Raw genomic sequence first — 16,417 nt, 5'->3', positions numbered from 1 at the left:
CACACTTTGCGTTTTTTTTTTTTTGCGTTTTTTTTTGCTATTTTTCCTGATAAAAACGCTATAAAACCGCAAAAAAAAAAGCACACAATAAGCATCCCATCATTTAGAATGAATTCCGCATGTTTTGTGCACATAATGCGTTTTCTTCCTCGCTTCATTGGGGGACACAGGTAACCAACGGTTACCTGTGTCCCCCAATGAAGGCTCCAAGAAAGTAATTTTACGGTAAGAACCAAAAATCCCTCTATTTTTCAGCGAAAAAAACGCATCGCGGTAAAAACCGCAGCATGTTCATTAATTTTGCGGTTTTTTTTGCGGACTTCCCACTACAAAATGCATTGGGAAGTGTCCGGAAAAAAACGCGGCAAAACGGCATGCGGATTTCTTGCAGAAAATGTACGGTTTTTCTCAGGAATTTTCTGCGAGAAATCCTGAACGTGTGCACATAGCCTAAAAGTTGCAAAGCTCTGCGGACCTTGTAAGTTTTTTTTTTAAAGCTTGTTTTATTGATAAACAGCTTACTATATATATTATAGTAATCTTTTCCTTGGATAAATGGCTGTTCTGTGTTTGCCATAGACTTCTGTAGTGAGCGGCCATGCATACCGGGGTCATAAGTCTTTCACGTATAAAATATTGACCGTATATTAGATCCAGTGTTCTCCAACACGTGGGTCTCTCCAAGTTATTGCAAGACTGCAATTCCCAGCATCCCTGACAACCTATGCATCATTGGCTGCAGGCTTTGATGTTTTACTTTTTGTTTTCTACCCTAGGAATTGTGGATGAGAGAGGGATCCGCACAGAGGTGCCTCCTGTGCTCCAGCATCAGATCCTTCAGGTGGCGCTAGAGCTTCCAGCCAGCAAGTTTACTTGGTTCAAAATGCAGGTTTGTCATAATATAGGAGTTTAACTTTTTGTATTGAAGAATTGAAAATTAACTTTTTGATGAGCTTCTAAAATTTTGCGAGAAGCATGTGTGTAAATGTGTATGTATGTGTGTGTATATGTATCTATATACTGTATATATAATTTTATTGTAATGTGCGTAATTTTTTTCTAATTATGCAGTGTTTTCAAACCTTTTATTTTTTTTTTTTACTTGCAGGGTGCAGCGGATATTGGAGGGGAAAAGACTGTATTTTATCTGCTCTTGAAAATGTTTGTGACATGTAACAAAGCTCAACTCAAGTCCTCGACCAGAATGTTAGTTCTTAAGGTGGGTTAGGACTAACTTCACGATTCACAGCATTGTTTTTGATTCTTGAGATCATAGGACTGCGCCTTCTTGGCAGGATCAGGTACCATCCATCTATTAACGTTTTTTTAGGAAGATGAAAAAACGTGAGTGAGGACGTGTCATGGTGTTGTTCTCTTATGTCAGCCACTTTTTCGTGATGGTTGAGGGTCCCGTTTGTCACTTTAACATTGCCTGCATGTCCCAGTAACATTCCACCAGTGTTTATGATGAAACAACTTGTTTATTTGTTTTTTTACCTTGCTGGAAAGATTTGATTCCATTGTGTAAAATTCGTAGATTTAGCAATAAAATATGGCTAGTTTGGGCATAAATTGGATATAAATTGATAATTCCTGTTAACCAGTTATTTCCATGTGACCCCTAGATCCTGCGTGATAGCGGTGTCTTTGAGCATACCTGGACTGAGCTGGAGATGTGGCTGAGGAGACTCGATAAAGTACAGGAGAGCTCGCAGGAGGGGGTCATCCACTTTTTAGAACAGGTAAGAGAAAGCAACCATTAATATTCAACCATTAATATTCACTGGCACTGATCAATTCTGATCCTGGTTTGCAGCCTCTATTACTGTAGATTTTATTGCACTGTTGAATCTACAGTTTTGGAAGCTGCTGAGGTTATTAGCACTTGTTATGTATAAATCTATTGTAGGAGACGGTTTCTCCCCCAGAGTACTGTGCTGACGGTACTATTCCATTAATTCTTATATACACCTTTTGCATAGACTCTTTGCAAAGTTTTAGGGAGTGTCTGGGACTTTTTACATTGATGACTGACTTTTTTTTGCTGCTACCTCCAAAGCTGGCATAGTGGAGGGAGAGAGCAGATTCTACTACTACCTCTAATGCTGACAGCAGGATCTGTTCTCTCCCTCTCTTCTATCTCCAAAGCTAACAAAAGGGAGGGAAAGAGCAGATCCTGCTGCTACCTTCAAAGCTGACAGGAGGGAGAGAGCAGATCCTGCTGATACCTCCAAAGCTGACAGAAGGGAGAGAGAGAACAGATCCTGCTGATACCTTCAAAGCTGACAGGAGGGAGAGAACAGATCCTGCTGATACCTCCAAAGCTGACAGAAGGGAGAGAGAGAACAGATCCTGCTGATACCTTCAAAGCTAATGGGAGGGAGAGCAGATCCTGCTGCTACCTCTAAAGCTGCCAATTGGTGAGGGAGAGAGCAGATCCTACTGCTACCTCTAAAGCTGACAGAAGGGAGGGAGAGAGCAGATCCTGCAGCTACCTCTAATGTTGACAGAAGAGATGGAGAGAGCAGATCCTACTGATACCTCCAAAGCTGACGGGAGGAAGAGAACAGATCCTGCTGCTATCTCCAAAGCTGACAGAAGGGAGAGAGAGAACAGATCCTGCTGCTACCTCTAATACTGACAGGAGGAAGAGAGCAGATTGTGCTGCTACCTTCAAAGCTAACAGAAGGGAGGGAGAGAGCAGATTCTACTACTACCTCTAATGCTGACAGCAGGATCTGTTCTCTCCCTCTCTTCTATCTCCAAAGCTAACAGAAGGGAAGGAGAGAGCAGATCCTACCTCTAATGCTGACAGTAGGGAGGGAGAGAGCAGATCCTACCTCTACCTCTAATGCTGACAGAAGAGATGGAGAGAGCAGATCCTGCTGATACCTCTAAAGCTGCCAATTGGTGAGGGAGAGAGCAGATCCTACCTCTAATGCTGACAGAAGAGATGGAGAGAGCAGATCCTGCTGATACCTTCAAAGCTGACAGAAGGGAGAGAACAGATCCTGCTGATACCTTCAAAGCTAATGGGAGGGAGAGCAGATCCTGCTGCTACCTCTAAAGCTGCCAATTGGTGAGGGAGAGAGCAGATCCTACTGCTACCTCTAAAGCTGACAGAAGGGAGGGAGAGAGCAGATCCTGCAGCTACCTCTAATGTTGACAGAAGAGATGGAGAGAGCAGATCCTACTGCTACCTCCAAAGCTGACGGGAGGGAGAGAACAGATCCTGCTGCTATCTCCAAAGCTGACAGAAGGGAGAGAGAGAACATATCCTGCTGCTACCTCTAATACTGACAGAAGAGAAGGAGAGAACAGATCCTGCTGCTACCTCTAAAGCTGCCAATTGGTGAGGGAGAGAGCAGATCCTACTGCTACCTCTAAAGCTGACAGAAGGGAGGGAGAGAGCAGATCCTGCAGCTACCTCTAATGCTGACAGAAGAGATGGAGAGAGCAGATCCTACTGATACCTCCAAAGCTGACGGGAGGGAGAGAACAGATCCTGCTGCTACCTCTAATACTGACAGAAGAGAAGGAGAGAACAGATCCTGCTACTACCTCTAATACTGACAGAAGAGATGGAGAGAACAGATCCTGCTGCTACCTCCAATACTGACAGAAGAGAAGGAGAGAACAGATCCTGCTGCTACCTCTAATACTGACAGAAGAGAAGGAGAGAACAGATCCTGCTTCTACCTCTAAAGCCGACAGAAGGGAGAGAGCAGAGAGTCAGCAGAGTCAGGATCAGTTAAGTAAATGGATTGCCCAGAACTTTTACACTGATGGCCTATCCTCAGGATAGGTCTATCAGTATCTGGAAGTGTTCCGTAGTGGAGCTGCGCAGCTCTGTCAATGGTATATTGGCTGCGGGTACATACTGCACATCCACCTATATTGACTTGAATAGGGGACAGTTGTATTTTGTCCACCGCCGACCCCATGGAACAGATTAGCAAGGTGCCGGGTGTCACTTCCACACCGATCAGATATTGATGGATTTATCCTAAGAAGAAGCCATCAATATAAAAGTCCTGGACATCCCCCTTTAACATACTGCTGACTCTGATGACTCTCTCTGCTATCACCCTCCTTTCTGTCAGTGTTAGAGGTAGCGGATTTAGAGAAGGTACACACTCAGCAAGGTAGGTTGGTGCTGGCTGAACAGGACTAAGTCCAACTAAATAGTACGAGAAACAGCCGCACTCATAGGTAAATGCTAAATGTGCCAAATTTTATTCACAGTAGTCACCACACTAGAAATGTAACAAAAATAGATGATTCTGAAGATAGCAGAAAGCAAGCATCGTTTCAACCCAATCATGAGTCTTTTTCAAGCCTTGCTATTGTGGTAGGCAACCAGGGATAAGTGCTGGGGAATTCTTTCAATGCTTTTGGATCGTGCGGCTCGTTGCCAGGGGGCTGGGAGGAGGCTCCCCTTAGTGTTAGAGGTAGCAGCATTGAGCTGGGAGAATGAATCTCAGAAGGAGCCGAGAAAACAAGATAGCGGAAAAAGTACAGGATATATGAGCTAATGATGACTGTAGCACCCTGAATACACACAAACATCACAGCCAGCCTGTATTACTGGGAGAGACACTCCCACAAAATAAATCAGAAGCTTGAATCAGGCTGCTAACTGCACATCAGATGTCTGAAAATGAAGGAATGAAAGCTGCAGACTGAAAGTTAGTGCAATATTATGAACTAAAGGTAACCCACTAACATATGTGTAACTTTTTTTTTTTAACATCAAAGATGTCTATAGCCTTTAGGTGAATGCAACATGAGCTCTGTTAGTCTGTGTCTGTCAGTTCCAGTCTTCTGCCCCGTCAACGGAGCAAAGCATCTAAAATGACCGCAGTTCCAGATCCATTACAAGGCAAACACCAACGATGCCCAACAAACCTTATGGACTATAATGGGGGTCCATCAGGTTTACATCTTGGTCTCGGTCATTTTTAATTGGAAAACGTGGTGCAGTAAATATGGCAGAATCTTGAAAACGCTGCACTGCAGATATAAATACCGCCTAAACTGGAGGGATGTACAGTACAAACTCTTTGCCAAGAGTGTGCAAAGCAGTCATCAAAGCAAAAGGTGGCTACTTAGAAGAACCTAGAATATAAGACATAATTTCAGTTGTTTCACACTTTTTTTTGTAAAGTATATAATTCCACATGTGTTAATTCATAGTTTTGATGCCTTTAGCACTGAATGTACAATTTTTGTAGTCTTGACAATACAGAAAAATCTTTAAATGAGGTGTGTCCAAACTTTAGGTCTCTACTGTATATGTTAACTGTTTTCAAAGGCCAGTAGAATTGCGATTTCATCTCTGAAGTATAAAACTTGACACAATTTTTTTTCCCCACGCTTTTAATTGTAATATTGTGTCATCTGCTCCTCCAGTTATGTCCTCTGTCGTCTCTCCCTGTGCACAGGCGTTGGTTAAAGTGATCTCTAACCCGTATTCGTTCACTGATAAAGTTTCTGATTATGTACAAGAAGCCAGCATGCTGCAGATGAACATGGGGACGCAGGAGTCAGACAGCGTCAGCATTCCTATATCTCACATTGATGGTTTGTATTTCACTATTCTTATGTCGGGGTAGATAGATTGTAGTCCAGTGATAACAAGATGGCATCGAAAAATAAGGGCATCACCTGCAGTCATCAATTGACGTTGCTCCTGCTGGAGGATGAACTGATGTGACTGGCAGAGACATGGTGGGGTTCAGTAGATGGCTATCAGTTCTCCTTGTATTAATGCTTGTATGGACCTAATTTTAATATTCTAGTGCTTAGTGACACTCCTTTAAAAAAAAAAGACGTATTGTTTTTACATTTTCTTTTTTTTTGTGTAAAATATGTATTTTTTAAAGTTACGCTATTTTCAAACTGATCACTAAGCCTTATACAAGACTCACACTTCCTGTTCTATTCAGCAGTCTCATTTAACATCATGGACAGAGTTACAATGACTGATAACACCTCTATATACAGTAGATAACACAGGATCCACAATTCACAATAGGTGATGTCACAGCACACCTCCTCCTCCTGTACAATGACTGATAACACCTCTATATACAGTAGATAACACAGGATCCACAATTCACAATAGGTGATGTCACAGCTCACCTCCTCCTCCTGTACAATGACTGATAACACCTCTATATACAGTAGATAACACAGGATCCACAATTCACAATAGGTGATGTCACAGCTCACCTCCTCCTCCTGTACAATGACTGATAACACCTTTATATACAGTACATAACACAGGATCCACCATTCACAATAGATGATGTCACAGCTCACCTCCTCCTGTACAATAACTGATAACACCTCTATATACAGTAGATAACACAGGATCCACCATTCACAATAGGTGATGTCACAGCACACCTCCTCCTCCTGTACAATGACTGATAACACCTCTATATACAGTAGATAACACAGGATGCATTATTTACAATAGATGATGTCACAGCTCACCTCCTCCTCCTGTACAATGACTGATAACACCTCTATATACAGTAGATAACACAGGATCCACCATTCACAATAGGTGATGTCACAGCTCACCTCCTCCTGTACAATAACTGATAACACCTCTATATACAGTAGATAACACAGGATCCACCATTCACAATAGGTGATGTCACAGCTCACCTCCTCCTCCTGTACAATGACTGATAACACCTCTATATACAGTAGATGGCAGGAGATCCACCATTCACAATAGGTGATGTCACAGCTCACCTCCTCCTCCTGTACAATGACTGATAACACCTCTATATTACAGTAGATAACACCGGATCCACCATTCACAATAGGTGATGTCACAACTCACCTCCTCCTCCTGTACAATGACATTTGTCCAGAGCAGAGCATGCTCAGATTATGCTTTTATACAACAAATATGTTCAGAAGTGTTAATAAAATGCCTTTGTTTCCCCCAGATGTTATGGATATGGTGGACGTCATTGTGGAGGGCAGTGAGGGTCTGGATGAAGAGGTTGGCTTTGCCCTGGATGAGGAGGCGATCCTCCAGGCTTTTCCTTTTAGTGCACTGGTCACTGTGGCTCTTGAAGCCAGAAATAAGCTTCTATTGTCTGTAGGAGCTGGAGATGGTGAGTATTAAGGCTTCAATTGCTGCTTATTTATACGGCTTATTGTTTTTTACTAATCTGTTTTGTTATTTAGCGGGCCCAGTGGTTCAGTACCTGTCCTCCATAATGACGGATGTCCTCCATGCTCAGCGCGATGCTCTTCCTCTCTGCCTGGCTCTCCAGTCCTATGATGAAGCGCTGCAGTCCTTGGATATAAGCTCCTCGGTTTACAATAGTCTTCAGAACTTTCATCACTATTACAGCTTGTGGCTTCCTCCGTCCGCTAGAAAACCCCTAGTAAGTGACTTGTAGATCCATGTAAGTGTCCTTGGGTGCGTCACTACGTGGACCTGTGTGCGCCAGTGTATTTATCATTTCACCTCCCCAAACTGCTTAATTATTGCTGCTACATCTTACATTACGGCTGCCGTAAAATCATCCACCAACTAAATGGAGATTGTACAGTCTGTCCTCTGCCCTCCACTCCCAGAATATTATTGTGCTTTTCAAAATGAATATAATCCATCCATTGGCTATGGGATGACACACTCACTAGTGTGGCCCTCATGGATCCTGAGAATGGCGCTCTGAAGAGCTCTGTCTACATATTGTAGAGGTGGCGCGTGCACAACATCACCCAGTCCACTGTCTGGGGTTCAGCCGGAGTGCAATATTAGCAAGGCCCTGCTCTCTGGACTGGTGGTAGCCTCATTGGTCCCTACCAATAACCTCTTACAGGGGTGGCTGAGCCTTGGGGTCCAGGCCTGCATTCACCCTATGTGACTGCAGACTTGTGAATTCTCACAGCGCGCAGTATGCACACTGTAAAGATTTTCTCCGAGATTCTGATTTGCATATATGCGGTCACATGCCGACTAGATGTGCATGGCCTCGCTCAATACAAGTGAATTAAGCAAGGCCGGACACGTCTAGTCGGAATGTGGCAGGAATTATGCACATAGCCTTTTCCCGACATCGGCACTGGAGGTCTTTGACCATGTGCACTGTGCACACTGTGACGATTCACACGTCTGCTGTCATATAGAGTGACTGCAGCGTTGTGTCCCAAGCCTGGGCCACCCCTTTAATGGATGCTGTGCGCTTGCAATAATATCTACTGGCAAAGGGTATGCATTTTTTTTTTCCCACCCCATAGGAAAAGTGAGGTGGTAATTCCACATTAAAGTGTGCATTTTTATTTTCTCTATCGCCTTTCATTGGGGGACACAGGAACCATGGGGTGTATGCTGCTGCCACTAGGAGGCTGACACTATGCAAATAAAAAAGTTAGCTCCTCCTCTGCAGTGTACACCCCACCGACAGGAAGTAGGATATTCAGTTTAGCTTAGTGTCAGTAGGAGGTGGACACGGGTCTTTCATTAGACCCTTATCTACCTCAATGTGCGTCGTTTCTTTTTCAGGTTTTCGGAGGGGATACAGGGTGAACAGTCACACCTGTAGTCCCACAATACGGACTATGAGTACGGCGTGTACTGCCACCCCGTATCCTCATAGATCCCTTAGCAGGACCATGATCCTGGCACACCAGCGTGCTCAGAAGTCCGGTCCTGGCTCCGTCCCCCACCCACTCGCCTTCCAGAGCCTGTCGGTTGGAGGAGACGAGGACGTCCATCACAGCTTCCTGGACGTCTCATTCCTCTTCAGGTTAGTATCGACGTGGGAAGTTGAGGTGAGTATTTCCCATCCCAAATCTTTCAAGGGGGGTTCTGGCTAGGGCTCCCAGATTACCTGATCGTCGCTTGCTCCCAGATTGCGCAGCACGGCCTGGGATTACTGTTCCCACGCAGCCCCCTCTGCCTTCTATTCCGGCACAGGGCCTTTACAGCCTGCCGCGCCGCTTCCTCCACTCCCCCCAGTGAGACAGCCCTGACTAGCTGTCCTGCCCTTCTTTCTGCGGCGCGCTTCCCCGGCGCCGCGGTTTTTAATGGGGCCAGCGGCGCGCTTCCCCGACGCCGCGGTTTTAATGGGGCCACACTTCTTTCTCCAGCGCGACAGCCCTCTCAGGCTGCCGCGCCGCTTCCCCCTGCGGCGCACTGCTCTGGCGCCGCGGGTGTCTCATAGCAGCCGCTCCATCCTCTCCAGCGTGGCAGCCTTGGCAGGCTGCCGCGCTGCTTTTCTACCTTCGGCACACTGATCCGGCGCCGTGGCTCTCCTCCGGCGGTCGCTGGCCGCTAATTTAGGCCCCGGCTTCTGCCCGGGCCTACTTCCGGTGCCGCGCTCCGTCCACTTCCGCTTTCATCGGGCGGGCTTTTTCCCGCCCGACAATCTCTTTACTCCCCGCCCACCGGCGCCATCTTGGTGCTCCTGGGCCCCTGATTTCTACGCCGCTGCTTAGCGCCACATCGCAGCAGGGCGCACGTTCCAGCGCCCTTTTCAAGCCCAGTGTCTGGCCCAGCGGTCAAGAATCCAGCAACTAACCGAGACGTCGCCGGTTCAATCCCAGTGTGTGGTACCACTGCCACTTTATAGCTGATGGTTCAAAAACATAAAGGGTTAAATATTGCTGTTGGAGTAATAATCTGGATGATTTATTTTCTCCGGCGGGGTCCCCTGCATCCTCCTTAGGTTGCCATCTCATCGCTGGTGCCCTGGACCTGTGCCATGATGCCGGTCGCAGCTACAGCCAGGAGCAGTCTACAGGACTCTACTATTACTGTGAGTAGCTCTGCTATGCAGCCTATTACTCCCCTCTCCTGTTCCCCTAACCTTCGGGCATCATTTAGTGGGTCTGCTCCCAGGCCTAACCCTATAAGGAGAGCGTCCCCGTCCTCCTGCTTCCTCTTCTGCAGCAACTCCCTGTCCAGGAGTCCCTAACCCAGGTGAGGCCGAGACCCCTATCCCTGGGTGGGCTTTCCTTCTGTCTCAGTCTGGGGCGGACTTCACCAGGATGTCACGACCTTGGTATTCGTGCCTGTCCGCAATCACTAGTGGGTCACAGGATTCTCCGTCCAGCCTTGTTCAACTTGGGCCACAAGAGATACAGAACAGAGGGATACAGGGTGAACAGTCACACCTGCAATCCCACATTATTGACTATGAGTACGGCGTGTACTGCCACCCCGTATCCTCATAGATCCGACGGCAGGACCATGATCCTAGCACACAAGCGTGCTTAGATGTTCGGTCCCAGCTCCATTCCCCACCCACTCGCCCTCCAGAGCCTGTCGGTTGGAGGAGACCAGGACGTTCACCATCAGCCCCATGAACGTCTGACACCTGTCTTTCCCGCTCCATCTTGCCCTCCGGTCTGGACCGGTGAGATCCCTCTTCCTGATCCTCCTCTCTATCGAGAGAGAGAGACGGGCTTCCTCGGTCAGATTTGCAGAGGAAGTTTCAGACTTGGATAGCCTTGTTGTTGCGATCAACCAGACCCTAAGCATCATGGATACCTCTACGGAACCCGCAGAATAGGCGGTTTTCGTTTAGACGGTCAAACCACCTTCCAGGATCTTTGCCCCACACACACTGAATATGTGGTGGTACTTCCCAGGAGAAATGCGAGCCATACCAGATGCTTGCAGACAGGGAAGCGTCTCGGCATCCTATATTCCTTCTCTCCTGAGCTTATCGCTAACTGGACTGATTCCTCGGCAGGAAGCGCGTCAGTTCCCAGACTGTCTACCAGCTTGGCACGGGTTCCAAGGATACTTTTATAGAACCGCTGGAAAAATCAGCCTTTTGTAACGGCTGCTTCTACTTTGTGCCTCGGCCATTACCTCTACCTGGGTCTCAGGGACCATAGATAGATGGACCAAACAGCCTTGTAAGAGCACCCCGCCTGGAGCTCCTCCGGGGGAGCTAGCCGACCTGACAGACCGGATTTCCTATGCAGGGAAATATTTGGTATCTGCCTCCCTAGATGCGCAGCTTGTGCAGCTCACACATCCAACATTATGGTGGCCATCCGACGGAATATTTGGCTCTACACACAGCCCTTCCAGGGGGCCTGTTTACATGAGGGAACAAATTATTAATGACGCCACGGGAAGCACGAGTTCCCTTTGTCCCTTCGCTGTTTTACGGCGTCGGAAGATTTCTCTAGCTAACACAGACTGCAATTTCGTCTGGCTAGAGAAAAGGCTTCCTTTAAGCCTATCCCTTCCCGGTGTGCCCGCAACTCCCAGGGTTGGTCCACCAGGCCTAGACCTGGCAGATCTTCTTCGGCATAATAACTCGTGCTAACGGCCCAGCGTTTCTCCCCGTTTGGGTGGGCATCTCCTGCCTTTTTAAGGGATGTTTGGATGCTTGGCTGGCTTCGGTGGAGGACGCCTAGATCAGGGAGGTGGTATCCTCTGGATACAAGATAGGGTTCGCTTAGCGGCCCGGAATCGCTTCTTTGAATCCCGCCCTCTAAAAATCCTCCTCTGATCTCAGGTTTCTTTGCATCCATTACCTTCCTTCCTTCCTTGTTCGGAGGTTATTGTTTCCGTCCCACAGCAGGTACGCTTCCCAGGTTTCTATCCAAACCTGCTTGTAGTGCCGAAGAAGAGCGGCGCAGTTCGACCCTTTCTGTCTCTGAACTTAGTGAACAGAAGGTTCCGCATGCGGCATTTCAGGATGAAGTTCCTCTGTTCAGTCCTGGCTTCCATGGACCCACGGGAATTCCTGTGCTACATGGATATCCAAGAGGCCTTGCTCCATGTCCTGATTTTCCTTGTTGATCAGGGGCCTTAGTGCTCATTACATACCTTGAAGTATTCCTCATCAAGCCTCTGCCCCTCTCTCAGGCCCTGAGGGTCTGACCATCGTCCTAGACTCCCTGTCCTGTTTCTGGTTGCTGGCCAACAGAACAAAGTCTTGTCTTGTTTCGAGTCAGCGTCTCGTCCTCTTAGGCATGTTGTTCGACATCGCCGGGGTTTTTTCTTCTTGAGAAGCGGGCAATTCTCCATACGGAGTTCGCTCTCTGCAGGGCCCTCGGCTGCCTTCCCTCCGTTCAGCTACGACGGTCCTGTGATGCATGGTGACAGCTCCGTAAGCGTTCTCTTTTGCGCGGTTCCACTTGAGACCACTTCAGCAGGCCATCCTTCCTCAGTGGGACACGTCTGTACTGTCTCTGGACCCTCCAATCCGACTTTCCATCCGATTCTAATAGCCTCTCAACTGGTGGCTGTCATCCCCTCTCATTCCTCATGTCCGGTCCTCCCCAAGGCAGGTGGTGATGACGGTCACCAGCCTTCCCTGCTGGGGTGCGTTTTCTCGCCATCCGTCATTGAAGGGGGCGTTGGTCGGAGCAAGGGTCCTCTCCGCCGATCGAGGGGCCTTTCTTCTATCCCTGAGTCCCTGGGAAAGGCTTCTCAGAGGTCTGCCAGTCAGAATCCAGACGTCCAATGCCTCGGCTGTGGCTTATGTCAATCACCAGGGAGGGAATCAGTCTCTTGGCAATGGCGGAGGTATCCAGGATCCTCTGGGCAGAGGCGACGGTTTCAGCACTATCCGCAGTGCATATCCCCGGCGTGGACAACTAGGCCGCAGTGTTTTCTCTGCCGCGAGGGTCTTGCAGCAGGACAGGGGTCCCGACTCAGGAGGTCTTCCTTCAAATTTTCCTTGGATGAGGAACTCCGGACACGGATCTCCTGGCGGCCCGACTGCTTAGGAAGGGTCCACCGTTTTGTTTCCAAGTCCGCGATCCTCTTGTTGTGGATACCGATACCTTGACCATTCCTGGGTCGCTATTTGTACTTACCTTTCTGTTCCTCCCTCCCCTTTCTTCCCAGACTGTTGAAGATCTATGTGGAGGGGGTGCCGGTCATTCTGACCGCACCAGATTGGCCCAGAAGGTTCTGGTTCGCTGACATCGTTTGTCTCCTCGCGGACTCTCACTGGAGGCCCCAGTCAGGTCAGATCTTCTGTACTAGGGACCCATCTGCTGCAGAGTTCTTGGTGTCTCAAGTTAACAGCTTTGCTGTCGAAACCTTCCTTTTTGGCCGTTCTCTCTAGGCGGGACTTGATGCTGGCCTTGCCCTTAGTTTTCTAAAGGGTCAGATAGCAACCCTTTCCATCCTTTTTCTGAAGTCCCTTTTCAGAGGTCCTTCGCTACTGGCTATCATGGTACGAAGATTTATATCCGTCCCGTCCTCAGATCAGAACCTTTCTTCAGTAGCGCATGCGGCTCCCTCGTACCACACTTCCGTGGATCCCTGGGACCTCAGTCTTGTTCTGGAGGCTCGGTGGACTTTCTCCCTTGAGCCTCTCCATGAGCCTCACTGTCTGCTCTGTCCTGCAAGGTGGCTTTGCTGGTGGCCATCTCCACGCATCTCGGAGTTGGTGGCTCTCTCCTGTCGCCCCTTGGTTTTTCACCAGGATAGGGTAGTTTTACGGCCTTCGTCGCCTTTTCTTCCCAAGGTGGTGTCCTCCTCTTACTTGAATAAGATCGTCCTTCCCACCTTTGTCCTGCTCCGATCGATTCTCTGGGGCGTTCTCTGAACAGGCTAGACCTGGTCAGGGCGGTGAGGATCTATTTGTCTAGGGCCGCCTTCTTTAGGAAGACGGACTGTCTTTTTGTCATTCCAGACGGTACGCCAAGAGGCCTGCCGGCTTCCAAGGTTACGATTGTTCTCTGGATCAGACCTGCCATTCTGGAGGCTCATCGGATCAAGAACTGAGTGACTCCTCCCTCTGCTCCGGGCAGTTGGCGCCTCCTGGGCGGTACACCCTGGGGCATCCGCCCTACATCTTTGCTAGGTGGCAACCTAGTGTTCCGGTCACTCCTTTGCCAAGGGGTTATAAGCTCCATACCTACGCTTCGGCAGTTGCCAGCCTAGGCGGAAGGATCTTGCAGGCGGCAGTGGTGATTCCTCCGACCTTTTTTTCAGCTATTCCCACCCCAGGGACTGCTTTGGGACGTCCCATGGTTCCTGTGTCCCCCAATGAAAGGCGATAGAGAAAACAGGATTTTTGGTTGCTTACCGTAAAATCTGTTTCTCGGAGCCTTCATTGGGGGACACAGCACCCTCCCAAGTTGAACAGCTCTGTTTACTGTATACGTTTGAGTTCTTTGAACACTCTTTGAGTGTTTGAAACTGTTGATCTGTGAAGCGCCGTGGAATTTGTTGGCGCTATATAAATAAAGTTTATTATATTATTATTCTTTCTCTTTTACACATTGCTTCTCCTACTGCTTTCTCACTAACTGAATATTCTACTTCCTGTCGGTAGGGTGTACACTGCAGAGGAGGAGCTAACTTTTTTATTTGCATAGTGTCAGCCTCCTAGTGGCAGCAGCATACACCCATGGTTCCTGTGTCCCCCAATGAAGGCTCCGAGAAACAGATTTTACGGTAAGCAACCAAAAATCCTGTTTTTGCTTCTCAGCTTATTGATTGTAATAGAGAGAAAAACCTAAACGGGCCTCGGTCATCATGTTATGTGACCTCCACTCTTAAAGGGGTTTTCCGGCTTAGAGTATTGATGGCCTTTCCTCACGTGCGAGAGCTGCAGCCACTTCAAGGTTGACGTTGTGGCCTCTATCAGAGGTGCAGAGCAGTGCTGTTTTCTTCCATTAATGTGACTGGGACAATGCTGCAATACCCTGCCCTGTCCGTAATTATAGATGAGGCTGCGGCGCTCGCACAAGCACAGCTGTCTGTTGGCCACCACTGATCTCATACGGCTTGGTTATATACGGATAGGCCATCGATATTCTAAACAAGGCTCTTTTAAGAGGGAGGTTTGGGTACTTCCGGCCACAGTCCGACTAGACGTGTCTGGCCTCTCTCTATTCCCTTTTATTAAGCGAGGTCACACACGTCTAGTCGGGATGTGACTGCACGTATGCAAATCACATACTTGGCAGTCACTCGCCCGCCGGCATCGGAGAATCCTCACAGCATGCACATTTTGCGCTGTTAGAATTCACAAGTCTGCAGTCACACAGACCCCAAGCCTGGATGGACAACCCCTATAATAATAAAGGATCCTCCTAAGTAACCAAAAAACAAGACCTCTTGAAAATTGTGAGAAATTAATACAGAAATTTTCTTCCAACAAGACCTCAAGATCAGTGACTGTGGCTCGTTTCTCTAGTTCACAGAGCGGGGTAGCGGCAACATGGAAGCCTCGGAGCAGGAGGGTGACTCCTCGTACGATTTTCTGTTGAAGAAGGTCTTTGTGAGTGGGGGTGCAGGAGAAGACTCCCAGGAGAGCCTGAAGGACTCCATGTCACAGATTCCACAAGATGAGTTTCCACTAGCGGTAAAACACACTCTGCTGTGTCTGAAGACAACCGTGGACAACTTCAGCAAGGTGCGACATTACTACCTGCTGCGTCACTATTTGTATGTAATGAAGGTAAAGGACACTGGTGAATTGTGCCTGTCATCTGGAAGCATCCCATACTACACATCACCAGTTTCTCCCTCTGCAGGCTCTGTCTCATCTCACATCTAGTGGCAGAGATGAGCTGCTGTGAAGCACACAGCCATGAGGGATTCCTGCTCTCTATGCAGCACACAATGAGCAGTGTAGCTGTGAATTCAGCTCTGAGAGGAGATAAAACCGGAAAAAGAAACAGCAGCTTCACTGTGTGTCTTTCTGTTTCTCTTTGCAGCTGCTTCCTTGTCCTCATCCTTCCCTTTGCCATAGACTTCAATAGGCAGCTTTAGTTTGATTTCTTAGCGATCAAGATTTTAAGGATGATAAGAAGAATTCACATACATGGAGAGAGAAGCGTCTTACTCTGATAAACTGTATTACAAAGTTTCTTATATTCACACTTACTAATGACTTGCAGTGGAGGAGGTGAGCTGCGACATCACCTATTGTGAATGGTGGATCCTGTGTTATATACTGTATATAGAGGTGTTATCAATCATTTTACAGGAGGAGGAGGTGAGCTGTGACATCACCTATTGTGAATGGTAGATCCTGTGTTATCTACTGTATATAGAGGTGTTATCAGTCATTGTACAGGAGGAGGAGGTGAGCTGTGACATCACCTATTGTGAATGGTGGATCCTGTATTATCTACTGTATATAGAGGTGTTATCAGTCATTGTACAGGAGGAGGAGGTGAGCTGTGACATCACCTATTGTGAATGGTGGATCCTGTATTATCTACTGTATATAGAGGTGTTATCAATCATTGTACAGGAGGAGGAGGTGAGCTGTGACATCACCTATTGTGAATGGTAGATCCTGTGTTATCTACTGTATATAGAGGTGTTACCAGTCATTGTACAGGAGGAGGTGAGCTGTGACATCACCTATTGTGAATGGTGGATCCTGTATTATCTACTGTATATAGAGGTGTTATCAATCATTGTACAGGAGGAGGAGGTGAG

The 16,417-nt window shown here is 47.7% G+C and overlaps 1 protein-coding gene across 2 annotated transcripts in view; it reads left to right on the top strand.

The window, feature by feature from the left end:
- URB1 (URB1 ribosome biogenesis homolog) overlaps positions 1-16,417 on the top strand; it is a 158,766-nt gene that overhangs the window by 45,777 nt on the left and 96,572 nt on the right. For both annotated transcript variants that reach the window (XM_069760845.1, XM_069760844.1), the window contains exons 14-20: positions 777-889; positions 1,109-1,219; positions 1,626-1,742; positions 5,445-5,583; positions 6,969-7,139; positions 7,213-7,415; positions 15,162-15,380. In XM_069760845.1, the coding sequence (XP_069616946.1) occupies positions 777-889; positions 1,109-1,219; positions 1,626-1,742; positions 5,445-5,583; positions 6,969-7,139; positions 7,213-7,415; positions 15,162-15,380 (1,073 nt within the window). The remainder of the gene's footprint in view (positions 1-776; positions 890-1,108; positions 1,220-1,625; positions 1,743-5,444; positions 5,584-6,968; positions 7,140-7,212; positions 7,416-15,161; positions 15,381-16,417) is intronic.

This window comes from Ranitomeya imitator, chromosome 3 (assembly GCF_032444005.1).
Source record: "Ranitomeya imitator isolate aRanImi1 chromosome 3, aRanImi1.pri, whole genome shotgun sequence".
NCBI lineage: Eukaryota > Metazoa > Chordata > Amphibia > Anura > Dendrobatidae > Ranitomeya > Ranitomeya imitator.
This window is presented reverse-complemented; position numbering and strand designations above follow the sequence as displayed.